At 39.4% G+C, this 27,115-nt stretch overlaps 3 protein-coding genes across 3 annotated transcripts in view; 1 reads left to right on the forward strand and 2 right to left on the reverse strand.

The window, feature by feature from the left end:
* Positions 1-206: 206 nt before the first annotated feature.
* ETFDH (electron transfer flavoprotein dehydrogenase) lies at positions 207-19,646 on the reverse strand. Its single transcript, XM_066317650.1, has 13 exons — positions 19,540-19,646; positions 17,473-17,619; positions 16,812-17,041; positions 15,871-15,952; positions 15,483-15,601; positions 15,092-15,169; positions 12,379-12,525; positions 10,481-10,621; positions 8,386-8,529; positions 3,472-3,640; positions 1,620-1,802; positions 1,034-1,255; positions 207-736 (listed from the first exon to the last, which is right to left on the reverse strand). The coding sequence occupies exons 1-13, from the start codon at positions 19,571-19,573 to the stop codon at positions 573-575; spliced, it is 1,860 nt and encodes a 619-aa protein (XP_066173747.1). The 5' UTR covers positions 19,574-19,646; the 3' UTR covers positions 207-572.
* Positions 19,647-19,727: 81 nt separating this feature from the next.
* C4H4orf46 (chromosome 4 C4orf46 homolog) lies at positions 19,728-21,814 on the forward strand. Its single transcript, XM_066317653.1, has 2 exons — positions 19,728-19,999; positions 20,092-21,814. Exons 1-2 carry the CDS (start codon positions 19,838-19,840, stop codon positions 20,245-20,247), a joined length of 318 nt encoding a protein of 105 aa, XP_066173750.1. The 5' UTR covers positions 19,728-19,837; the 3' UTR covers positions 20,248-21,814.
* Positions 21,815-22,817: 1,003 nt separating this feature from the next.
* RXFP1 (relaxin family peptide receptor 1) overlaps positions 22,818-27,115 on the reverse strand; it is a 29,765-nt gene continuing 25,467 nt past the window's right edge. Inside the window, exons 16-18 of the mRNA XM_066318448.1 lie at positions 26,339-26,749; positions 25,572-25,790; positions 22,818-23,490 (exon numbers count right to left, since the gene is read on the reverse strand). Of these exons, the coding sequence (XP_066174545.1) occupies positions 23,189-23,490; positions 25,572-25,790; positions 26,339-26,749 (932 nt within the window). The 3' untranslated portion in view covers positions 22,818-23,188. The remainder of the gene's footprint in view (positions 23,491-25,571; positions 25,791-26,338; positions 26,750-27,115) is intronic.

Consider the following 27,115-nt stretch of genomic DNA (forward strand, 5'->3'; position numbering starts at 1 on the left):
ATGCTGGTAGACACACAATGAAGATGCAAGTATTATTTCTTAAACCACTTTATAATAGATATTCTCTATTATCATCACCAGGAAAAGAGCCAAAACTGTAAATTTGATGCAAAATGTGGTAACACTTTAAAGCAGTGACAATTTTCTAGACCAATCTATTTCCCTGACTGCCAGGTATGATTACATGTAAATCTAGAGAGAGAAAATACTTTTTTAAAGGTGGGTTTATTACTGAATTATTCCACCATACGCACAGTTCTGGATATGGCTCCTGTTATCACTGAACTTCAGCAGTAAATCCAAGATCCAAGTCTTCTCTGTCAGTCCTGATAAGAACTTTTGCCTGCCATATAGCTCCTGTAAAGAAGTCCTATTTAAATAAGGCTAGGGTTTAACCAGAAGGCACCAACTTTCCATTTAATGCAACAGTCATATGTAAAATTCAGAATGGCACATTAGTCTCAAACTCTTTTAACATTCAAATCAGTGCTGTACATCAATTACGCTGCAGCATAAAATACTCCAACATATTTGTTGGCGATCAGAAGTCACTGAATAGATCTCCTGCTAGTTTACATTCCATTATAAGCTGGTCCTCCTCCACCTTCAGGTACTACCCAGTTAATGTTCTGACTTGGGTCTTTAATATCACATGTTTTACAGTGGACACAGTTCTGAGCATTTATCTGCAGCCTTGATCCTTCTCCTGTTTCCAGAGGAACATACTCATAGACTCCTGCAAAGACAAGAAGGGAGCTATCACTTGGCTGAACCTGCTTGTATACTCTACTTACCAGCAAGTGTAATGAGGGAAGTGTATTACTAATGTGATTTAATTCTCTTTAAACAAGTTAACAGTTATTTCATCACAGAAGTACTGCTAACATATTTTGAGACCTGCAACTGAACCTCCTTCTTGGAGGAAAATTGGGATAGAATGCTTGAAGTAAGCAGTAGGCCAGGTGGACCCTTCCTAAAGTATTCAGTCTTTTATCCCGGAGAAACAGCTGACACACACGTTTTTGTTACCTACCTGCTGGACAAAATCTTTGCTCTGGTCCATCGAATACAGCCAGATTCCTGCTCACAGGGACGCTGTCATCTTTGAGAGTTAAATGAGCAGGCTGGTCATGTTCATGGTTTGTGCCACTTAAAGCCACAGATGACAGGAGATCAAAACTGATTTTTCCATCAGGCTTTGGGTATTCAATTGGAGTGCAGTCTTTGGCTGGCTTGAGCTGAGCAAAATCTGGTCCTAAATATATTTTTAATAAATTTCAGTATAGAATTACTGCAATTTGCCACTATTCAAGACCAATTTAACTAAGCTGTTTTAACTTCCCTTGTCATCAGAATGAGGTACTTCATAAAAGGTAGCCTTTTTCACAAGACAAAAACTATTTTGTATAGTATAATCAAATTATACTAAACAGTGTTTTAATGTCTTAATTTACACTGTGTGGTAGCTAATACAACAAAGTCTGCTTCAGTGCTTTACTTCCCGTTTCTTTTGTATACTTTAAGGCATCACCACAGGACATGTGTGCACTAGCTGAAACTAAGACCAGAAAAGACTGACATTGAAATTTAGAATCTTCTTCAGGAAATAATGAAATTACCTGGATGTTTTAATGTCCATGGTTCCATTCCTCTCAACAGCCAATAAAATATGCCTGTATATATCATTCCTCCATACACACCAAGTATGGTATGGCAGGATGGTCGGATGTTTCTCACTGCATACAGCTCTTTCCACACCCAGGATTTCTTTAGGTTCTCTTCATATTCTTGCACATCAAGTCCTAAGGCAGTAGATTACTTGTTAGGTACCTACAGTATATCAAGACTATCCTTGAAATAAAAAAATAAATGCTGAATAAAAGCAACTGCTAGCAATGAAATGTGCAAAATGAGAATTTCAGAACTGTAAGCTAGGAATATACTAGACAGCATGCCTCTTCAATCAAGAGACCTGTTTTGTTGGCAAATATGTACTGCTCCTTTGTAGCCTCTATTAAGTGAGCCAAAAGCAGCATTAAATTGCCTCAAACCTCAGCAAAGAATAACCAGACAGGTGGCTACACTGGCACCTCTGTGGGAAAACAGCTCATAGAATCTGAGTGCTGACCAGGACAGTCTACCCGTGATCCAAGGCCAGATTTGCAATTCTAATGTCAGGTTCAAAAGCTTTTTCCAAAGTTTTGCAACCAAAGTCCCATTTCACTAACTATGGGTAAGGCCCAATGGATAATGACAGTGGCTAGCTAATTCCTCCCTTTGTAATCAGCACATTCATGAAATATATTTGACTGCAAATTTTCAATTTAAACTCTTTGATTGTATTCTTCACAAATACTAGACATTTCACACTTGACACATCTATCACAGTGCAGTTGAAGTCAAGTAATTATCTTAAAAAATAATGGTTCTTCAAATGAAATTTGAGACCTTTCCCTTCACCACTCTCCATTACTATATAGGCCAGTCTATATGAAAAGCATGCTTCAGTCTGTATTTCCCATAAAGTCCAATATCCTTGCAAAGAGAAGAAAGTGGGTTGTAGCAAGTCAAGTCCTGACAAGACTGGAAAACAGCATATAAAACCTGTCCATAATCAAACAGGAGTGGCACACTACCCACACCAATAGTGTTTACAGCTTCAGATGGATTCTAAGCATTTTAGCACGTCTAGTTGAAGTTTTAATTGTTCAGCACACCTTCTGTGTATGGTGCATTTCAGCTGCATGAGAGCTCATTAGGCCTGAATCCATCAGTACAGAGAGGAGATTTCTAAATGAATCATCATGTGGCACCTGGCTGTAGTGTCTTATCTCCAGAGCCAGTGAAGTTTTAATACTCTCTTTCTCTACAGACTTTATTACAGATTTAAGGGGACAACTGAGGCTTAAACAAATCACTACAAGGTGGTCAGGACCATGTGATGACTACAGTGTGCTTGTATTATGTCTAAAATAAAATCCACAGTCTTAAACTGAGATGACTAAAAGATTAAAAGACAAAAAAAACGACCTATGAAAACAGGATTCTAACAACAGTAAGAGCAAATTTGAAAAATCTCGTGCTGTTTTGCTTGCGTTTAATCTACTCTTTTTTTCCTGTTTCAGCAGGCTTTCAGTAACACATGAATCATAAAGCATTACTTTTCATTGTGTTTGTAGGAATGAAACTTCTGGTTTACTTACACAGGAAGCATAAGCTTGCTTTTCAGATGGTCATTAGAGCTTCTAGCAGTAGGATCAATACTTATGAATAACTGAGCAAATATTAATTTCTTTGATAAATAATTTTCTGTTATCAGTAGTAAATAATAAAATATATTTTAAACACACCCATTTCACGATTTATTCACATTTCCAACTAATTCATTCAGCCAGATTAATTACTGCTCTTTCTTAGTGGTGGTTCTAATTAAACACAAGGTAATTACAACTCAAATTACAGTGATCTTACCTATTGTCTTTGATTGGAGATTTTCATTGATTAATTGACTAAAAATGGCTTCTGAAGCCAACATGCCACTTTTCATTGCAGTATGTGTTCCTTTGATCTTGGGAACATTCAGGAGTCCAGGACTGCAACCAATTAATAAACCACCTGGGAAGGTAAGTTTGGGTATTGACTGAAGAGGAAACAGAAAGAAAGGTGGTTGTTTTATTCCTGTTTGTTAAAGTGAAAATAACATTCTGGAAATTAAACTGACATAAGGCTTGAGTGTCCTTTCCATTTTCAGACTTGGTGTGTGCACTCTCTAAACATACACCAGTTACTCCACTTACTCATGGAATTTGAGTACAGTATGCATATAGGAACAGACATTGTACATGTGCTGAGTATGAAAGTGACATTTTCCTTATATCCTCTCTTGAGCTGCCTTATCTGCAGCAGAACTCCAGTAGTGTCACCCACTGATATGACTTTCCTCCTTCAACCTCAAGTGAATTCTTTAAAATAAAGAACCCAAACCCCTATTTGTTACACTGATTTCAACACAGTAAGTTGTACTCATCTCATCTCACCTCACAGTGCTTTTTTCCACTAATCTTTTTTTTGTGAAAGTGCCCAATGTTATCATGCCTGTCCCTCTCCTCCTTATTTTAGAAGTTTCTCACAGCCAGCAAATACATTTTGGGGGAAATCACCATCTTCCTCCCAATCTGTAAACATAATGTCATAGAGTATGGTCAACTCACAAACCTAACGCAGCCAAGATAATTTGCAAATATCAGATCAATAGTATTAATATACTGTGTTATACACTTATATTAACTAAGTTATACCTCAACTATCAAGCTGATTAAGATTTTAGACCAGGAACAGCTTCAAAATGCAGACTGACTGTAGAACTTTGAGCAGAAAGCTCTGATCAAAGCCTAAGTCACAAATTGCTGAAGGCAAATCATGAACATACCCTTCCCTCCTAAAGTCTTTAGTACTGAGCAGCACATCTTAATCTAGCATCCTGCTTTTATTAAAACTGAAAGAATTAATTTTGCAGTAACCTAAATACTAGACAAGTAGTAGAATTTCATGAAAAATGTCAAAAAAATAGATCCCTTGGAATTTAAGAGAACCCAAACAAAAAGTTTTGTTTCTTCTGCTCGTTCAATTGTTACCTCTTTACTAGTCACCCAGGACTGCTTACCTTTGTATAGTCATATAGCAATCACTAAAAAAAAGTTATATTGCACAGCATTTCCTCTGTGTTTTGTGCAATTTGTTTTATCAGAGACTTAGTGATTTGGCTCATAGGAAAGGTGATTCAGACTGAAAACACAACTACAACTTACTTTTCTGGGAGAAGTTTTAAGTTCAGTTACATAGCACTATTTCAAAGGAATTAAGCATGTAGGATGTTCTCTCTTTTCAGACAAAACAGCCATTCTGTGTTATCTGTTAGGATTCAATGGTATAGCACTGACATAAGCATAGAAAGACTTCCTGACTGACTCTCTGAATTGCATAGAAAGATGGTGATCTTTCTTCTGCAACCGCTGTTTCATGTAATATGCACACGGTGACCCAACTACTGCTAAAGAATAAATGAGATTAAAGATGAGTCATGTAACACAAAAGGTAGTACACATTGTAACTTTGGTAGTAATTCTCATTATTAGTACTATGGCACTTGGTGCCTGCTTTCACAGTTAGTGGAAGAAACGTATCATGCCCCTGAGATACAGACACAAAACAAGGCTGCTTTAGAGGAGGAGACACCTGCTCACTGCAGTCTTTCCTGCTGGCAGACAAGAAACCTCATGTTCTTCCTCCCCTTAGCTCAGATCAAGGCTTAAAATCTGTTAAGTGAGCCTAATATTTGACACTTAAATGGGTTGTCAGTATAAAGGTTTTTTCCCTGATATTCATAGCATACAACAGCTGCAACACCTTTTTTCCCCCCCACAAAATTCTTTAACCTTTCAAGAGTTTTTGATAAAATAGAAAAGAAACAGAGGGTAAATGGGAATTTAAATGCTTTGTTTTGCAATTTTAATAAACATAAAAATAGTAGCTATAGAGATTAAATTACTAAACTCTGATCCTTCCACATACATTAAAAAACACATGCACTCTCTCCCCCTTCACTCTATGCTAAAGACTGAAGATCATGGTCCTAAGGTTATCTATAACAAAAAAGCTGAGGTTGATGGTAACTCTATACACTCTATACACAAATGCAATTCCATTACCGAAATCAAAAAGTAGAGCTACAGAATGACTTACATAAGGAAATATTCCTGGACTACAGTGATACAAATGAGTCAGACTGCTACAGTTATTAATCAAAGCAACACATGCAAAAGAAGAGCTAATCTTAAAACTCTTCCTAAGTGAATCATCAATAAAGCTTTTTTTTACTGAAGCCATGTATTAAAAAAAGTCTTTTAAAAGAGTGACTTCATGATCACCTAGACAAATCTATCTACAGGAAATTAAAAAACACCAAAAAACCAACAAATCAAAGCATACTTTTATATTAAGAACAATGCAAAGTAAGGGACATATTGGTTTAAATCCAGCAAAGATGTCCAAAGATGAGGCAGAGACGTGCAAGATCTTTAGCTCTACTGTGTAACTTAGCACAATGTCTGTAAGTGACTTTAAAAATACTGTGTTCTGTCAGCTACAGATTTTGAGTAAAGGGAGGGTGCAACTAAAGTCACAATCTGGCTACTTCACCAAAGCCAGAAATTCAATGACTATGTGTGTTTTTTGAAATAACCCAGTAACACAGCTGTGTTACAGTGTGATATGCCATATTTCCACTGCAGAGTGGACAAAATCAATGCTCAGATTGATTAAATGTGCAGCATGGGTGTAATCAAGAAGCTGCTTCCTGAACCCACATGACTCAGTGCCAGGAATGCACACTGGGGTAAAACTCCACATGACTGTGACAGAAGTGACGCTGTGATGAAATTCTGCCGGTATTGTAAAAACTGTGTGAAGCCACAGTTATACTAAGAAGAGGTTCAGAAAGGAAAGGCAAAGTAGTCAGAGGGCTGAGTGACATGGGCCCACACACAGGCTGCAAATCATGAACACTCAGGCTAGTTTTAAGGTCCAAACTGAAAGGAGCATCTGGAAGATGGATCTGGGAGTACAGAACATACTGCCATGCCCTGTGTTTCAAGATGAGAAGCTAACAGGTTGAAAGTACTCTAAAACTGTTAAATGTAAACTCCAGACCATTTCTTTGCAAACTTTTCTAGCCCTTTCAACTGACTTTAAGTCTTGATGAATACATATTCAAAATTTTACCTTTTACACTACTTAAGTTAACAAAATGAACAAAGTACTCCACCTCCCAAGAAAGCAGAAATTCAAAGCTGTGCAGGAAAGAAACTCAAGGTGTTTGTACTTGAAGAGGTAAATATCTACCTGCCAAACGACATTACAATTTCAGCACCATCAGTGACTTAAGGCTCAACCACTGAAAAGGAGTTCCTTTTGCTGGGGTAACAAGTAATTTGGAAGAACCCACAGGAACAGGTCAGTGGTACTACCCTGTCTTCCCCAAGATTCCAGGCAAAACAAAAGACTGTCTGTGCCATCTCTGCTGCTGAACATACTTGACTGCAATATAACTTCCACTTCACTGGCTGCTCATGGCTTGGACAAACACTCTGCTGGGTAACAAACTTTGGATGTCTGGGCTCAGAGAATGCTGATGAAAACTTACACCCACTTGGCAACCAGTCACTGGTGGGGCTCCCCAGGGCTCAGTACTGGGGCCAGACCTGGTTAATATCTTTATCAATGACCTGGACAAGGGGATTGAGTGCACCCTCACTCAGTTTGCAGGCAGCACAAAGCTGGGTGGGAATGCTGATCTGCTGCAGAGGGATCTGGACAGGATGGATCTATGCCAATTATACTGATATTCAGTAAGGCAAAGTACAGTGTCCTGTCCTTGAGTTACAACAGCCCCATGCAGTGCCTTAGGCTTGGGGCAGAGTGACTGGAAAACTGCCCAGAAGAAAGGACATGGGGAGTCCTGCCAGCTGAACATGAGCCAGTGAGTGCCCAGGTGGCCAAGAATGTCAATGGCCTCCTAGCTTGGATCACAGATACTGTGGCCAGCAGGACCAGGGCAGTGATTATGCCCCTGGAGTAGGCACTGGTCATGCTCTATCTTCAATCCTTAGTCCAGTTTTCCACCCCTCACAAGACATTGAAGTGCTGCAGTGAAGGGAGAAGAGAAGGGCAAAAGAGTTCAGGAAGGGCATGGAGCTCATGTCTTATGAAGAGCAGCTGAGGGAACTGGGGGTGTTTAGCGTGGAGCAAAGGAAGCTTCGGGGGGACCTTGTTGCTCTGTACAGCCACATGAAAGGGGGGTGCACTGAGGTGAGGGTCAGTCTCTTCTCCCAAGTAACAAGTGATAGGAAGAAAAGAAAGTAGCTCAAGTTGTGCCAGAGGAGGTTTAGATTGGGTATCAGGAAAAGTATCTTCACAGGAAGGGTTGTCAAGAAGTTGCACAAGCTGCCTAGGGAAGTGGTTGAGCTGCCACCCCTGGATAAGACATAGAAATGTGGCACTTAGGGACATGGTTTAGTGGTGGATCTGGCAGTGGTGGCCTAGCTATTGAATTCAATGATGTAAATGGTCTTTTCTAATCTAAATACTTCTGTGAGTCTGTATTTCATGTCTGTATTTCATTTCTTCTGACCTATTCAAAGTGAATAGGTCAGAAGATTTTCAGTATGACTGAGCCTAAGTCTAGCAAATCTCAGCAGCCAGTACCCAGCAAAACAAGAAGGTTTTTCTGTCCAGCAAAACATTTGGTACAGCATGCAGCCCAAATCTACAGCACTAAACACATGGCTAGAGAAAACTCCAAGATAAAACCTTCATGAAAAAAATTACCTGGATACCACCTTCATTTAACGCTCTGGCACCATAGGCAATCCTTGTTCCACCCTCCAAAGTAGGCTGTACACTGGGATGGTGCTTCCACCTCTGAAATTCCCTAAATGGATTCAAGTAGGGATTTTGATAATCTAAACCAACCTGAAAAAAGGAAAAAATGCACATTAATAAAAGTAAGCTATGAAACTTCAACAAAAATTTGAAATTAAAACAATTGCAGATTATCACATCAAATCTTTAAATCTATTTTGTACTAAAGCAACCTTGGGATCTTTCTACTTAAACTATTGGCAAAAATATATTCTATTAATGGTACAGCAGAGGCAAATCTGAAAATTTGCTGTTACAAGTCTGCTCTTGTCCCCACCTGAAATAGGAAAATATTTAATTGCACTGTAACCTCCTTTCAGCTGTCTTTGGTATAAAAAGGATTAAATTACACACGAATTAATGGGTGGGATAAGCAGCAAAACTTGTTTTAAATTTGTATTTCATACCTCTGCCCTAAAAAAGCTGTAAAAAGAGGCAAACAATTATTTTTTAATTGTTACGTCCTTGCACTCTCATACTTTAAACAGTTCTTCAAATTATTTAGTAGTCGATTATAATTTCCAGTTAGGTGAGCCATTGTAATAAAGCACAGGGGAGCAATGATGAAAGCAGAAAATGGGGTAAAAAAGATTGCTAGTGGGCTGGATGCCCAGGATTGTTACACATTTGAGAATTTGCCCAAATATATCCTCTGCGTTTCCCATCTGTAAGATACTCTTAAAAATAATTCCCTTGCCGAATTTTTCTCTTTTGAGAAAGGGATTATTTCTGGTTCCTGTGAGCTTTACTGGAGATAAGTAACAAAATACATCATGAGTCAGCAGCAATCAAGACTTTGGTATCTGTGGCAGCTCACTGCTTTTAGAGCAGTGCTTGCATCTGCATTGCTGACAAGACAAAATTAATGAACAAGTTTCAAAATAAAAGTGAAATAACACTACCATAAGAATCATCTCTGACTGAAATAGGTATAAAGTTCAAAGACAAAAAAGTGATTGTTCACACAGAAGCGGATGTTTCCTCTCTGGAGAAAACATGAACATTATTGACTACCTATCATTCTCTGTGAGGATCAGAGCTCTCAGCCCTTCTAGAATCAAACAGAATTTGAATATCTACTGTATGTACTTATTAATTCCAATATTGCAAATCTGTACAGGACAAGAATGTGTGTCTGAGAAAGCTAACAAGTTTTTTCAAGGCTTCTTACAAAACAGTTAGACAAAACCAGAGTTTTTCCATACACTCTCAAATCTTCTGAAATATAGGAGGCAGAAGTGTCAGCTCAGTCCCATGCTGCTCAAAATCCAATTTGTATGCTTGCCTCTCACAACATCTGCTTTGAAGCACGTGCACAGGGTAAATAGTGAATTTTTCATTTTGAACTGTAGGTGATAGAGAATATTTCCAATCCTTGCTCCTGGCATCACCTGGCTGCCAGAATGACACCAGACTATCTCTAGTGATCTCACTGCTTCTGATAAAGCGGCAATAAGCAGGAAGAAGCTGCCTGCCCAATTCAGAAGAGCAGCTGCTAAAGAGGGCAATGCCAAGAGGGGTGGAGAATATCAAAAACAAAGCGAAGAGCTCAGAAATTAAAGGGATATTGCTTGCAGCACTACACTGCTTCCACTTTATACGCTTCTCTCGAAAAGTGGAGTTACACACAAGGCTGACACATGAATTAGGAAATGGAACTGTACAAAGAGCATGTGATTTAGATTTCCTAACTTACAAGAATTTTTTGAGCACAGTTTTGATTAGTCATTTGGTTTTGCCATTACCAAAATTTGCTTGGTTTGCAAAGAAATTATTCGTAAGTTTTCTAGTTGGCCTCAATAAAAGACAATGGATAAAAGACAGATTAATATGACAAATTAGCCTTCCTTTATATGGGTATAAGCACACTTAAGACTGAGAAAAGACTAAATTTGGTTTGTTCCTATTCTTGTGTTTACATTTTTTTATTAAAACAGAGAAAAGAAACTGCATAAGATGAAGATCAAGCAACAAGCAAAAATGAAAAACTAATTTCACTTACCACAAATCCAAGAGCAACTAAAGGCTCACGCTCATTTAAGTGATAAAGAAAGGATCCTCCATATGTATGTCTGTCTAAAGGCCAGCCTACAGTATGTTCCACTCTTCCTGGCTTCCATTTCTTTTCATCAATAGTCCATAACTGAAATGAAGATGAACAAAAAATTACTTCAGATTGCAAAGTAATGGCCTTTCAATAATATATTATAAGACAAACACACAATTACATATAGGAGAAACTTAATTTAGCCATACAAAAATTCCTACAGCAAAATTCCAACTGTTCAGTATAGTTTTTTGGATTACCAATTAAGATTTCCCCAATGTCTCTTTCTTTAAATGTTGTGTATCAGAAAATGTGACGGAGACTCCGATACTATACCAAATATTTTCATTCAACTACAAGACTCCTAATATTAGTGACTTTGACAGATATTTCTGCCACAGAATGCAACACTTACGTTGAATTTTTAATTTGAAAGTATTATTTTTTTCACACGATTCTATGAATTATCTTGTGGGTTTTTCAAGGTCAGGACAAAGCAATATGCTTGAGTTGACTTAATATTTTTTGTCAAACAAATTGTCCTGTCCCTGCTGTCTCCCAGATGTTTCCAGTGCTCCAGTGACCCATGGTGAACTCAGAGAAGCATTTTCATGTTTTCAGGAGTGAGTCTGTTTTCTGCTCATTTCACAAAACATCTTTGCACCATGGAGGTATATGCCAGGCACAGTCTAATGACAGGAGGGCAACTGAGCACCATAAGATCAGCTCAAGCATGGAGGGCACATCTACAGTAATGTTCCAGTTTATATAAAAGTTTTTGAGTGGGACTTCTCATTCCTCTCACCTAATGTGCTTTGACTCACATCACACAGCAGCCATGGAAGGCACAAACTGGATTCCTTCAATGTGAAACTAAAGGACAGGTCCTAAAAGTTCATCTAAAGCATTCCAGTCATGAGAGGGCACTCAGTCCATGGGACTAGATCACGGGACAGCTAGTCCAAAGTAAAAATAAACCTGAGGCTTGTATAGTACAGGTATCAGCTCATCAGCACCATCTACTTCAGATTCACTCTTACTGGACTGCACCATTTGCTAAAGCAGACAGCCTCATCTGGAAGCAAGGGAACTCTACAGGAAAACCCTTCTTTAATGACAATTTCAGTATTAGACACTGTAACTAAGATTATGTCATATTTACAGAGTGGTTATTCACTGGAGAAGTGTAAACTAATACTTTAACAAATATTTTGTAGCTGAAAGCACATACTAAAGTTATAAAGAATGTTATGGTCAAAATTCTAAACATATTCTAAAATAATACAGCTCTTTTTCATGAGTGATATTTCCTTAATACGGAATATTTTAGAAAGGAAACCTCATTCCTATCCAAATTTTATATGCTCAATTAAGGGAGGGGCTTTTTTAAAGAAAGGCTCATCCAAAAGGTGGTTCAGAGACCATGGCTCATTATCTGAGGCAGCTCTCCTCTCTCTCTTTCACTAACATACAGAAAGCCTATATAAAGTATTTCCTTCCTTCCTCATGTACTAATCCCCTCCGCAAATAAGGCAGCGCAAATCTCTCTCTCATTTAGTACAAGTATAGAAAACAGATTTCACAAACAACCATGATTTGAAAATGTTAACAGAGCAGATTCACAGGTACCTCTAGTTATAACAGATGCTGCAACAAGAGATGCAGCAGCCGAACAGTCATGACATTCAGGGAGCATCTGCTCTGATCAGCTTCAGAACAGCAAAGATTCTGAAGTCTGAAAGCGTAACTCAAATTCTTTAATTATTATGTCTTACACAAATTAGTTAGAAAGCAAATAGAATCTAAGAGTCTTATGGTATTTCCTTTAATTGTTAAAATTATGCAAGTGATACCTCTTTCAATCCAATGCCATAGCTCTGGGGTTGACAATTCTCCCTTAGATTGTATTTTTTGTACAGCTGTTTTGCTAGATGTCCATGACAACCTTCAGCAAAGACTGTGACTTTAGCATGGAGTTCCAAGCCTCTTTCAAAGGTAGCCTGCAAAAGTACAGCATTTCATCAGTAGTTAGGTCTGTGCCATACCAAACTCACAGCAAAAAAATGGAGAGTAATAAAGTGATTTTTCACTACTTAGTAACACAGCTCAGAACCTACACACCATTGAAAATTATAGTTGCAGTTCAGTTGTCTTTCCCACCTAACCATGACACACCCCTGACAAGCCTTGGAAGGAGATTCCAGTGAAGCAGCCCCACAGCCCCACTGGTCACTGAAAAAGAGACTCTTTCCAGATCAGAGGATATTTGTATCAAATCTGCTCATTCACAAGGTGCAAAGGAACTCTGACAGACAAAGAATCCTTACCTGTAACTCACACTTTAACTTTTCCTCATGAAGTCACATTACAATAAACATTGTGTGTGTGCCCCAACACACAAGACAGACTAGGCAGAACTACCGTATCTGAACAACGTGAATCACCCCTGCTCCCAAAAGGATCCACTATTCCAGAATAATGCCATTACTCCGATCTGGCATGTTAAAACATACAATAACATTAAACTAAATAAAAAATAACTATAAAAATTCTCATTAAAAATTCCAACAATGAGATTGAGAACTAGGTAAGGGGAATTGGCATAGTGCTGTATGAGTACATCACCTGCACTTGTGAGCACACTGGGCAAGAATATAGATTATGTTTAAAAATTTTATAACAAAAAAGCTTGATTTCAGTCAGAAAGTTTCATGTTGAAAAAGACAAGGAAAACAGTTTTGGATTAAGCTCTCCAGCATTACCCAGTTAAACCATCTCAAGTAAGCCAGCATCGGTTCAAAAGAAGATTACTGCTTTGGTTTTGAATTGTCTCTCAGGTGCAATCTGCTTGTAGGTTACATATGAAAATGTTCCCTCTAGTTGAGAATTACATTTAAACAGGAGTCACAGGATTTTGTGAAATCTTTTGTACTCTCCGAATTCCTGATTAGCAATGGGAATATGAATGAATTTTACAAAATACTAAACAAGAGTTACCTACTGAATATATAGTGTCCACTTTGAAGTAGCTTTATATAAAACAAATTAACTACAACTCCACATTTTAAATATTAGAAATTCATTCATTTGAAACATTTCAGTAATATGACAGAGTTGTACTTCATAGTTAACAACCTTCTCCAATATCTACACAAGAATCAACATGCAACTTCCTACAATGTATTTTTACCTCTGCAATTTTTATTTGGTTGGTGCTGACTGCAAATGAAAATCTTTTCATTAACCACAGTCTGTTTGATTAGGCTCTGTATAAACACACTGAAGATATTCCTACCTTGTAGGTTATACAAACTACATCTATTTACCTGAGCCTTTATGAACTGGAGGTAATACCAGGTGACCTAACTGACAACTAAAATACTTGAATTGAGTGATAGTGCAATAAAAAAAACCTGCAGTAGAGGCATACTCATTATGTCATTAAATAAGTTGAGACACATTCTCCCAGAACAAAAAATGAAAAAATGAATCTGTATTTTGAGGATGTTAAGAAATACACCTAAAATTGTTCTTTCCCATCTTAAAACAAACTCAAACTCCCAATGAGGCTTCATTACAGCAGAAGCTGCACACATTACTTGTGCCACCTTCAGGACAAAGCATGCATTGGAAAAGGAGAGCATGTCTGTCCCCTACAGGAGATACACAATATTACACTGGAAAAATGCATTACTCCTCCACTGGCTGTATTCTCTCAAAACAAGAAAGAGTGTTTTCTTCTCACTCCCTGCCTTAAGGGGGGAGAAATAGCCCACACTTCTATGTGAAAGTAAATACCTCTTTGAAACTCTAGGAAGCTAGAACGAAACTTTATAAAAAAAGAAAGTAAATGCTAAGAAAAAACTTTTACTCCTAATTTATGTAGTCAAGTAATTGTGTGGGAAAGTTGTTCCAAGTAACTCTGAGGTGCCACATTGTCCCAACATATCATACAGGGAAACAGCACACTTAGGGTAGGTTCTGGATTCCACAAAAAAACCAGAAAATCCAAGTCTGACACTTAGGGCAGGGGAAGGAGGTTCCAAAGCCCCTTTTCATAAACACACACTTCTGGATGGAGAAACATGACCAACCAGGATGAAGGTATAAATACTCAGTGTGTACCTTGTCCCAACAAGGTAGACAGACTCTCAGCAAGTGCAACTGCAGCTGTAAATATCAAGAAAACCAAACCTGCCAGAATCACACTCTCCTACATGTTTGCTACTTACCAGATGGACTAAAGCTTTCTACTTCACCTTTGGACCTTTTTGCCAGGAGCTCCTACAGTTCTTTCCAGATTTCACATATGCCAAAACACCCTTAGATAATCTCCTTCAAGACAACTTTTCTGAGAAGTTTTTTTCTACTAATCTCAGAAGAATTTTACAATGTTCTGAGACCAGAAGTTTCACAGGTCATCAATCTAATTAAATAGAGAGGGAGGACAGGGACTGAATTTTTCAACGTTTCTTATGCTGCAGCAAGACTACTGATGGCAGTAAAAGCAGATGTATCACAGGTTCCACAATCAGACCTCTAGTTATGGGAAAGATAGGTACTTACTTTAGGTGCTCCATCCTTCTGAATGCCTACATCATTAGTTGCTATCCCTTTCACGCTACCATCTTCATGAAAAAGTACCTTTGGAAATATTTAAACAAACAAACAACATTGTAAAGAAACTGTACTTTGAATGTATTCACTACAAGTTCTAAAGCAAAACTTCTAAGCACTATGACTTTAATGGTCAAACATGAAGATTATGTATTTATTCACATACTGTTTGATCCACTTGCACTTTGCTGGATCTGAGCCAGGGAATTTACACAGAGAAACACAGTTTTCACAATATGTATCAGTTAAAAGGAATGTTGCACATGTACAAATGCTCATGACTACACTGAAGGGGGTTCCAAAGCCACTTTTCACAAACACACACTGATGTCATCAGTACCTCGGCTGCTGCATAGCCTGGATATATCTCAACACCCAAAGCTTCTGCTTGTTCACCTAGCCAACTCACAAGGTGGCCCAGACGTACTATGTAATTTCCATGGTTAACCATCGGAAGTCCTAGGCAAAAAAAGACACACACACATATCAAACATCAGACACTAAGCAAAATAACCAAAGCTATATAGAGCAGATGTTACATCTACAGCTATGATCTTCAAGGTAATTTCATGTATTATCAGAGCCATCACCTACTCAGAGTGTATCTCTGAAACCTGTTATATTCTACAGACATTCGCTGCTACACTCAATCAAATTTCTTTTGATTCATGGAGAAGTTCAAAAAGACACAGAGGAAGCTGACTCTCTTCTCCCTCACAAAACTTTACCTGGAAGAATTGGCACTGGAATTCTAGATGTCTCTGTTAAAATTCCAAACTTGTCTTCAGTTACAGGCGTATGAAGTGGAGCCTACAAAAATACAATAGAAGAAGTAGAGAGTTATGTTTTCTTAGCCAATCCAACAGAAACAACAAAATCAAACAATCAAACTGGCAGTCGAGTACAGGTTTAGTATAGCACTTCTATAGGAAGGTATCACAAGAGAGAAGATAAAGTACTTTATGAGGCAGTCATCAGGCAAGAATCAACACAACTACTGAGGTTAAAAAAAATTGGCTTTGCAAATAACATCTATTGTACAGAGGCTTGTACTATATCAATATTCTAGACCTTTTTAAAGAATGCAGCTCAACCTGCAGATTTATCACCATAAGGCAAACCAAAGAGTTGACAGCTGACTTCTTGCAGCCCTCAGGTGATAGTGGGCAGCTGGCTGCAAGTCAGATAGCTGTTCTGGGACCTCCCTCCTAAAATCATCTTAGGCCTTTGCTGCACCACAGTGTCTGCACAGAAGTCAGTGTGCCATCTCCACAAAGAGCTACTGTCCAGATCCAGCAAGTGTGTCATTGGTAAGGACCAAACACCTTCCTGCTTGTACACAGGAGCTGGATCTTGCACAAAGTGCAAAAGTAAGTGCAGGGCACCCCAGGCTGCACCAGACATATTGTGTATATGCAGTAGGGCTACTACAGGAAAGAGCAAAGGCAACAGCATATCTGCATAGACAGAAAACTTAGCATTGTTCAACTACAGGAAACAAACTAAAAAGATTTAAATAGAAAACCCATTTTTGTTTTGTTCAATCAGTGTATTTTAAAATGGTACTAATTACTAATGGTAGCAGGTACTAACACATACCAGAATGAGTCATATATGAAGTTCATTACAATCTAATAATGAACTTTGGTGTTTACATGCTCATACATACCCCTCGCTCTTTCCAGTCTGGAAAGAGTTCTTCTAAGGACCTTGGCTCCAGACAAGCACCAGACAACGTATGTGCACCAATCTGAGAGGCCTTTTCCACCAGGCAAACACGCACTTCTTTGTTGTGCTCAGCAGCCAACTGCTTGAGTCGAATGGCTGCAGAAAGGCCTGCAGGGCCTGCTCCAACAATGACAACATCAGCTTCCTCTGCAAATCTTTCCATGTTTACCCCTTCAATAGAAATAAAACGATAATAATATAAGCCAGTCTCCAATTTCTTCCAACCTCTCTCTCACTAAACCTAAACCTTCATGTTAAGAAGAACTGAAAAAACCAAGCGGATACATATTGAGCAGAACTAAATTTTGTTGTGATAATCACTAAACCAAAAGATCCATGTATATTTTCTTTACAAAAATAAGCATAAAGTTTCTTCTGATACTAGTTTATAGCACTAAAGACACTCATTGAGAGATAGCAAGCAAAACTTTAATTTGAAATATTAGTACTGTGTTTAAGTGTAGAGAATTTCCACAAAGAGAAAAAACAGCAACACATTCTAGTGTCTTTAAAACTCAGCAATGACAACAACAACAATAATAATAATAATAATAATAATTATAATACTAAAGCATAGCTGTTAAAGAATGCAATGTTTTTACCTTCCCATCGTTTGTCTTTGTCCCGAGGATGAATGGTGTAATGTGTAGTTATGCGAGGCACAGAGGCAGTAGAGGCACATCGTGACACACGCAGTGATTGAAGGCAATCCTTCTTGATCAACTTTAGAGCATGAAAGCACTGACGTGCTGCAAAAATCAGAAACAACTTGGTCAAATCAGGAGTTTTCCAAATTTTTCAAAATTTCAGAGATGCAAGTAGCACAACAAGTATGACAGCTTGCCCCTCAAGGGTTACCAGGTGATATGAAGATGAGGAACAATAAATATGGATTTTTAAATTTTCAAGTTAAGAGTATACTGTGTAATTTTTTAATCAGGAAAAAAAAGAAGCTAAAAAAGAAGCTTCCCCTTTTGCATTCTTTACTCAGTACACAGGCCAGCCATGCACAGCTGACATAGGATAACTTGAGTACAGACGAGTGAAACACGTTTTAAGTTCTAATTTAATTTTGAACTTCAAAAAGTTTATCTTGGACTGCATTAAAAGTGACCTAACAACGGTGGAAACAGGACATGCAAGTTTAGCTCTGAAATCTCAACACAAGTTGAGACACACACCTTGGGCTACTAATATAAGACAGTTCATCTAAAGTACATGCCATGGTCTACAGTAAAAGCACAGACTTGAACTCAAGTGTGCTTAGCCAAATCTAGGAATAGTAGATACAGGTAACCTTTACCTTTGCTGCAGATACAGTAATTGTTGTGAGAACAAATTAGAATTTCTGTGAAAGCAAATGGACGAAAAATAAAGTTGCAAATTATCAAACCAGGACTCTTTTCAGAGACCTATTACATATCATAATTTTCCTCTTTTAGAAAAAAATAATAAATGTGTGTGATTTGTATTAAAAAACCTAGTATCGTTAGTATGAAAACTAATTATAATTAAAAAGTCTGTGAACTAATGTGCCTTGACTAATACTATTCCTTCCTTAAAGTATTCTCTATATTCAGGGATGAAGAATGATTCCATATTTAAAGCGGAGTATTTCCACAAATCTACGTAAGTAAAGTCACCAGCGTGCTTTGACTGAAATGTTTAGTTGAGAATGGCAACTGGCAAGGCCAGGACAAACATCCTGTCATAACCCTGCCTGGTGAAGTTAGGGCAGAGGTCTCTATACACCAGGTAGCAACTATTATCCATGTTGGTTCCTTAACATGAATTCTGTATCCAACCAACATAACGTAAAAGCTATTATCATATCACCTCACTATTCTTAGTTATCCTTTACCTGCAACCAGGCAGGACCTGAGAACAAGTACTCTATAAGGTTGATAACAATTACATTTATACATATGTATTATGAAACTTTAGCTTAACTTTCAGGATTTTTTTTTTTTTAATTTGACCACAATGGATGGTATTATGAATCAAACAACATACCAAAAATAAATCAGTTATTTTACACATATGCAAAAGAAGTGAAACTCTGCTCCGAACACATCTGATAATAACCGAGGTGGGTGCAAACGCTGGACGGGCAGAGTCTCCCCCAGCGAGAGCACAGTCTGCCCCAGCGAGACGCTTTTGGGAGCGATGGGAAACGCCTGCAAGAACCAGGCAATCTCCAAGGAGAAACTCTGCAGCAGCTCTTTAGTAACAGCTGTCCGGATGCTGTCTCCTTAACTATTTCCCAAGTAAGGGCACTCGTTCCACTGCTTTATTTCAGCCTTTAAAGCAGGTGACACCTAGTGTCGCTCAAGAACTCTCGCCCATTCACCCCGCCGCAGGTGAATAACCCAGGTCAACACCACGGAGCCGGGGCGCGGGCAGCGCTCCCGCACGGCGCTGTCCTCCCGCCTCAGGGCGCACAGGGGCCCCGGGCAGGGGGAGTCACGGGCTCCCGGCCCGCCGGCCCCGCTCCGGCCCCGCGTCCGCCCGGACACCGGCGCGACCCAGCCGCGACCTTTGCTCGCCTCGGCACCACGCCAGCCGCCGGCCCCACCCGCCCCGCCGAGCGGCCCCCTCAGCCCGGCCCGGCCCAGCCCAGTCCTGGTCGGGCGGCGGGCAAGGCACTCCAGCCGGCCCCGGCGCCTTACCTCGGCCGGCGGACGGGCAGCGGTAGAGCAGCATCGCAGCGGGCCCCGGGCACCCTCCGCTTCCCGCGACCGCCCCGCGCACGCCCCGCCGGCCCCGGCCCCGCCGCGCCTGCGCGCCCGGCCGCGGGTGAGCGCGCCCCGCCCCGAACCGGGGCAGGACTACAGCTCCCAGAGCGCCCTCGGCGGCCGCGGCCAGCCCATCCGCGGCCCGGGCGGCGCTCGGCGGGAGCGGCCCCGGGCGTGCCGTGGGCGGCGCTCGGGCGGGAGGCGCGCCCGGCGCGGGAGAGCCGAGCGGGACATGGCCGAGGCGGGACCGCTGCCGCCCGCCGTTGTGCCCGAGGGATCGCCCGGCGCCGAGCCCCGGAGGGTCCGCTGCAGGAGCGAGGGGTCGGGGTCTCCGGAGCTGCCCGGCGGAGACACGCGGGAGCTGCTGGAGGAGGTGGAGATGCAGATCGGCGACGTGAGTGCGGCGCGCTGCCCCGGGCGGGCTCCGGGGCACCCTGGGGACGGTGCTGGCGCCGGTGACCCCCAGCCTCTCTGCCGTCCCTCCAGGCCGCCTGCTCGCTGGCGAAGATACTGGAGGCGACGTCGGCCGTGTCGGCCCAGGTGGAGGAGCTGGCCACCAGGTGCTCGGAGAACGCCCGCTTCCTCAGGACGTGGCGGGACCTGCTGAGGGAGGGCTACGAGTCCCTGAAGCCCAGCGGCTGAGGCTGGCCCTGGCCGCCAGCCGCCCGCCCGGCCCCGCTGCTCTTCCACCGTCCCCTTCGCTTCAGGAAGCACACGTGGAGTTTTGTTTTCCCCCGGAATTCTTTCACAAATACTTGAGGGCTCTCGTGTATGGATGTTTAATGTTAGCCTACCGAATAAAAAAAACTTTGCTTAGGGAATCAGTTTTGACTTTTAGATTTTTCGTTGAAGCTCAAGCGATCTCAGACTTTTTTTTTGTTTTCTTTTTCTTTTCTCTCTCTCTTTTGTGCTAACGTGGTAGGTACAAAGTTAGTATTATGCTACATTCGGAAGTCATTACTGCTAGGGCAGTGGTGTCCTATGATAAAGAATTGTCAGCCCTCCTTTTCTAACAGCTGTCACCATCAGAAACCCAGCCAACCCCAGGGAAACATCAACTAACTTCAATTTTTTGTTATGCACACTTTTTCTTCATGTTGAGTATGGGATAATGTGGCAAGTTGTGGCTTATTTATGAGCTGTCGAAAAATTGTTTATGCCAAATCTTTTAGCAGTATTGTAATGTATGTCTATAAATCCGCAGACTATTTTTTGCAAGATCTTTTATTACTGCGAACAATTTTACCCTACCTTTTGTTGTAATAAAGTGCCTTATGATGGACCATATATCTCTGCAGGGTAGAAGTTTAACAGCATTGTTTAGTGATAGGATGGATTATTTTGAACTATAAGTAAAAGCTTCCATTGGTTAGAAAAGAATCTGTGACATGTCCCAACGCTGGGGAAGCACATCAGAGCTTTTCCAGTCTTTGATCCTGTTTTTTATCTTTGCCTTAAGCAGTGACTAGTTTGATAGACTAGAGCTTACTGTCAATAGAAACAGTCTTTGTTCTGAAAGATGGCTGATCTGTAATAAATTGCTGTCCTGACACTCCTGTACCTTCACCAGGCACTGTGTAAAAAAGTAATGGTGAGATGCAATGGCAGGCTACAGGAGAACATGACTCTGCCATGACTTATAGCAGGCCTTATTTTTACTTAGAAGATTTTGAGAAAGACCCACTGTAGTTTACTTATCAAAACAATAAAGATGATGCAAAAATTCTGAAGTATTGACTATTGCTGTGTTACTGATAGAAACAAAGATGACAGTGAATATAACCATAACCACATGTCGTGAAAAACAAGTAATGGCAAGGTCAGGGATCCTTGCATATCTCAGCAAAGGCAGTTAGTCCTTGAGAGGGCTTGGCCCCTCAGAGTAAGGAGTTCTACTGAATTAAATTCTAATTGTCCTAGTTAAAGGCAATCCACGTGGCAGGATTTTGCTTAGGTGTTTTTAAACCCCACAACCCAAAATATTGCTAAACAGCTTAGAAAAGAAGTCATTTTGTTCAGCAGATAATATTTTATTTCAGTAGAACATACAGCAGGGGAAACAAGATGCTTAACAATCTTCAGTTTCAAGATAATCCAAAGTTCTGTAAACAGTTGAAGTGTGAGTCACACTTTTTCAAAATTCTACTTCTTATACTGTTAAGAAGTTAAGTGCAAACATTGGAATTATCTTTTAACTTAAAGTACTTTCAAATCAACGCAAAAAAAAAAAAAGCTTTTTTTTACCTTTTTGGGCTTCTAGGCCATCAGACTGAATACGGTACTGAAAGAAGAAGGGAAGTTGTAATAATTCATAATAGAAAAGATTCTTTTCAGTAACAATGTGTGAAGGAACTGCCTCTAGGGGATTGTTTCAGACAGGATATTTTTTATTTTACTCTTGTGATTCTAGGAAGTAAAATAATGCTTCAAAAAGTGCTGAATGCCTGTGGTATTTAAATTACTTTATAATGTATCCAGTCATGTACAAGGTGATTAAAACGTAGATATCACGACAGCCGTTACGACTGATAATTTTCTATTTGTACATAGAGAGACATCTTAAGACTGCAATTCGTTGGAGTCTGCAAGCTGTGGTGAGCTACTTTCGGTGGCCTGTTAAGAAAAGTGAGGAAAAGAGCAGCAGCAAGATGCTGGGATTACTCAGTCCAGTCTTTCCACAGTAAGAAGGGGGAAACTGCCACAGTTAAAAGTGAGGGACACTCACTTGGAAAAAAAAAACAACAAAACTAAACTCAAACCTCTCCTTTTTATTTTTTTCTTCACCACAGTTCTGGCTCTGCCTGAATTAGAATCTTAAAGATCATCTAGTCCCAGCCTCTCCCTGCCGTGGGCAGGGACACCTTCCAGTAAACCAGGCTGATCAAGACCTTGTCCAACCCGGTGACTGTATTAGAACTATCATTACAATTTCACTATTGCCTCTACATGAGTGAAATACTCTGGAAATTTATAAAAGGAATCTAATTTTCACTTATTTTGCTTAGGCAAATATAGTTAACTGACCTAATTATGAAATTTAGATGTTTTTCTTACGACTATTGCCCCTTAAAGCTTTTTAAGAGATGATGAAGCCTAAATAGAGCCAGTCAGAAACTTTTTAGGAGGAGAAAATACATTTCTTAATGAGGAAACCAATAAAGTCTTTAAAAAAAATCAGCTGCTTAAATGGGAACTTAAAAAAAAGAAAATGAATAAAGAAAATACACACACACACACACACACTTCCCTATAAATAGACAATTTTGAAACATTCTGCTTTCAGGGTGAGATGCTTCAAATGACAATTCTTTTTTTTATCCCCACACTCTTGGCTTGTTATCAGCCACAAACAACTGATATTTCATTCTGATCTAGGATGAATTGTCAAAATGTCAGGTACTGCTGTGAGATGGTAAAATGCCAGTTCTACCTGCAAACAGACACATGGCTCCCTCTTCTTCCTGCAGTGGTTCATGTGAGCCCTGATGTCACACCTTCCTCATTTTCCTCATGGCTGTAAAGCAGCAAGCCCACAGATGTGAAGCTAACAGTGCCGATGTCACCGTGAGGATTCAGAATGTAATTAGGTGTATGAATTTAGTCTCGTTGACTGTGTAGTCACTGAAGCATCAGAAGAGTCTGTACAAAGTACAGGCTTCGCAACCTTTGGCGTGATTTCATGCATTGGCCACATCTCTACCCAAATGAATGACGGACCGTAGGGCTTCTGGCTGCCTTTACCTCGTTTGGATCTTCTTTGTCTGTAGTTGTACCAAACCTGATGAATCATTTCTTTGAAAGGTCGTGTAGTCAAAGTGTAGAGAAGAGGATTCAGAGCACTATTTATTGGCAGTATAAAAATCACCACCCAAGAAGTTATGGTACCTTAGGGAGGGAAAAAGAAAGGCAGCTGTAATATGCATCCCAGTGTTTGCACTCCTTAGTTTGCATAGGCACTTGATGCCAATGCAGCACAGCTTCCTGGTGAGTGGGGGAGGTCATGTGCTGTCAGGCTGAGCTCCTGGCACAACAGGTGCTTTTCTTTTTTTTCTTTTACACTTGGACTGCCTCTTATCTCCCTCTGTTTCCAGTACTCCCTGCAAAAGCTGACATTTATTATTTTCTCAGTAGTTCCATTTATCCCTCTTTTCTATGTCATAGCATTCTGTTTGCCCTGACAGACTTCTTGCTTTGGCTGAGCCCCTTTTTCTTGCCCCAAAACTTTCTGTCTCTACTTTGCTCCTTATGTCTTCCTGTGATCTCTGCTCCCATCCTCTTCATAGGACTGATGACATGCAGCCCTAATGATGCCTCTGATGTTCTGTCTTCCTGTAAAACTATCCCCCATTCCCCGTATCCCCTCAGAGCCTGTTTTTTCTCTTCTGTGCCAGGACTTCTCCATTCCGTCCCCTGAAAAAGAGCATTGTATACATATTCCTAATTTCCTTCCTTTCCTGCTGGTAAGAGTTTCTGTGCTCGCTGTCTGCCTATGTCAGTCGGTGCATTCTTTACAGCACCCTTTCTTATCCTTTACTGTTCGGGAGATAAATTACCTGAGGGGCAGGCAGAGAAGGGACAGGATTAAAGTGCTGAAAGCTGTCAGTGGGATGCCCTCCGTTGGGTTGTTTTACTTATAAAACTGTTACTGAACTGTTCCAAGAGGGACAAAAAACTTAGTTGATTCTCTCCTTCCGGGACGCCACTCCCATGCCCCTCTCCAACTTTACAACTTTATTGCAATATCAAGATATTCCTGCTGACACCCATCAACATTGGCTACAGTCTCGGAAACAAGGGGCTGCTTGTTATTTTAACACTGTCTTAGTTTAAAACAGTTACAATGTATCACTGACAAAAAGCAAATGCTACCAAATGAGGTTTACAATTTGTGTCAATTCAGACAATTAGCTGCCATGTCTTGAGTAATGAGTAATTACTGCTTAATCTGCTTCATCTACCACAGAACATAAATTTGCTGAACACAAGATCAGCCTGTGAGTCCGCAAAATTTCTTCAAGGTTTCTTGACTTATAATACAGCTGCTTCTACTTTTCACAATATTTTCTTTCAAATATTGTATGTGGTTTGATAGCTTTTTGAAGAAGAATTTTAAAAGATTTAAAGTAATTGAACATTTGACATAATCAGTGTAACTTCCAGACATTTGAGATGCAAGTCCAAACTTTGAAAATCTCAACTTCCAACCCTCCTGGTCAGCACAAAAGGAAAAATTGTCTGAGCTAAAACATTTTCTTGCCAATGTAATATTGCGACATACATCTGTACACTGAGTCTGAATCTGTTCTTGCTAATTGTTCTGTTCATGCTCACATGTCCTTTCTAACAGGGTTTATAAGCCACTCATGAAGAGGCTTTTTTTCTGGCATCTACTGGTATTGCAAAGAGAAGGAAAAAAATTAAAGTGCCATTTTAGTCTTTTGGGTTACACTGTTTTTACATGGGAATATATTCACAGCATGAAGAAGATAAGCAGAGCTTTATGTAACTTAGTGAGTTGAACTATAAATACCAGCTTGTAAAATGAAGTTATTTTAGAATAAGTTACATTATTAAATCAAGATAAAAAATACTACATTGTTTTGAGACATTTAGGCAACAGAACCAGCAAAAGTCCTAAATGGGAAAAGCCAATGCAACTCAGCCTTGTTTTTCAAATATATTTTGTACACTTTATAGATATTATATGCAGACAGACTTGAATGATTTGAATTTTGGAGTTTTTTATGTAACTCAAAGGTGGTTAATCTTTCATGATTATAGTAATAGAGTTCAATTAAATAGCAGAAGTATATAGTTCATTATATTGTGTGTACATCTATATAGACATAGAACATGAAGTTAATTGCAGCAATATAATTAATTTCATTAAATTATTTTTCTTGTGAAGTAGAAGAAACATTTCATGTAGGCACTGTTGAAATAGCCACATAAAAGAAAGGACATACCTGGTATTTCTACTCGAAGTAAAGAAAGGAGTTTCAAAATAAAAATAGGTATCCAACATAGTGCATCAGTAAATACAATGAAGAAAAAACGTTTAGCAAGGATCATCTCTTTTTTAATGTGATTCCGAATTTCAGTAGCCATAATAGCTGTCTGGTGAACACTGTAGAACATGCTCCCATAGGAAAACACAATGATGATAAAAGCAGCCAAGTTTACACCTGTTTAAAAGTTAAAATTAATTGTACCTTAAAATCATAATGGCAATTCTACATCACCCGTTTGCAGTCTGGGTAATAAAGAAGAATATTTAATCTAAACCGCTAGTCCCATGGAATTAAATGGCCAGAAAATCTGAGTCTGTCCTCATCTGAAGACTGAATTTTTGCCTCTACTCAGGTATTCATTTTATTCACTGATAACTGGCAAATGGCTACCATCTGATTAAAACTAAATACTTTTTCTCTGGCCTTACTATTGCTTTACTTCCCTATCATAGTCTATTAATTAATGAACGAAATGGTCAATAATTTCTAGTTTCTCAGCCCTTCATGCATTTTAAGATAATTAATTTAGATATTTAGTAATATGTAAATATTAACTTAGATATTTACTAATACAGTAAAGTATTTATTATATTGGAAACAGTCTTTAATGTTTCCTGGAGCATCTAAATCCAAGGAGGTGTAAACATCGCAGCTATCTTATTTGTTTGAAAACGTGGCTCCTTTGCAGCTCTAGTAATACATAAAGAATAAATGCAACTTACCTAAGAAAATCACAACAGAGTAAATCTGACTTCCTGAACTTTCTGATTGTTCTGAGTGAAGAGGAAAACAGACGCCATTGGTGCCATAGTAGTTCCTGAAAAATTCCTTATTGCTCAATGGGATAAAAGCAACAGCAAACCCAATTATCCAGATAAGAACCAAAATGGAAATTGTCCTGCATTTTCTGGGTTTCAAACACCTAAAAGGATAAACTATGCAGATGTATTTTTCCAAAGTCAGATAAGTCAACAGTAAGACTGACACCTCAGTAGACAGAATAGCCAGCGATCCAACCAATTGACAGTGAATACTGTCCATCCACAACTGAGCGTGCTTGTTGTATTCTCCACGATATTTAAGATCAAAAGCTCCAATCACAAATAAATATATTCCCATCAGACAGTCAGCACCTGTGGGCACAGTGCTTAACATCATTATTTACACATCTGAATTTCCCATTCTCTCTGTACATGTATATTGGAAAACAGACACATACACACAAATACATGTAAGTATCTATTTACAATTTAGTTAATACATAGATATAAAATCAATATTGCATCTGGAATGTTATTATGAACTACAATTAAGGAAGTATAATGAACTACAATTAAGGAAGTATAATTTTATATTACATTTTCATTTTCTTGTTTTCCTTTTCATTTGGACTCCCAGGCTATGTTTCATACTTGTTTCCATTTTTTAAACCTCTGGTAAAATTGATTTGCAAATAGAAAAATATACAACTCTATTTATAGAAATATTATTGCAACCCT

Source organism: Sylvia atricapilla, chromosome 4, assembly GCF_009819655.1.
Source record: "Sylvia atricapilla isolate bSylAtr1 chromosome 4, bSylAtr1.pri, whole genome shotgun sequence".
In the NCBI taxonomy this organism is placed as follows: domain Eukaryota; kingdom Metazoa; phylum Chordata; class Aves; order Passeriformes; family Sylviidae; genus Sylvia; species Sylvia atricapilla.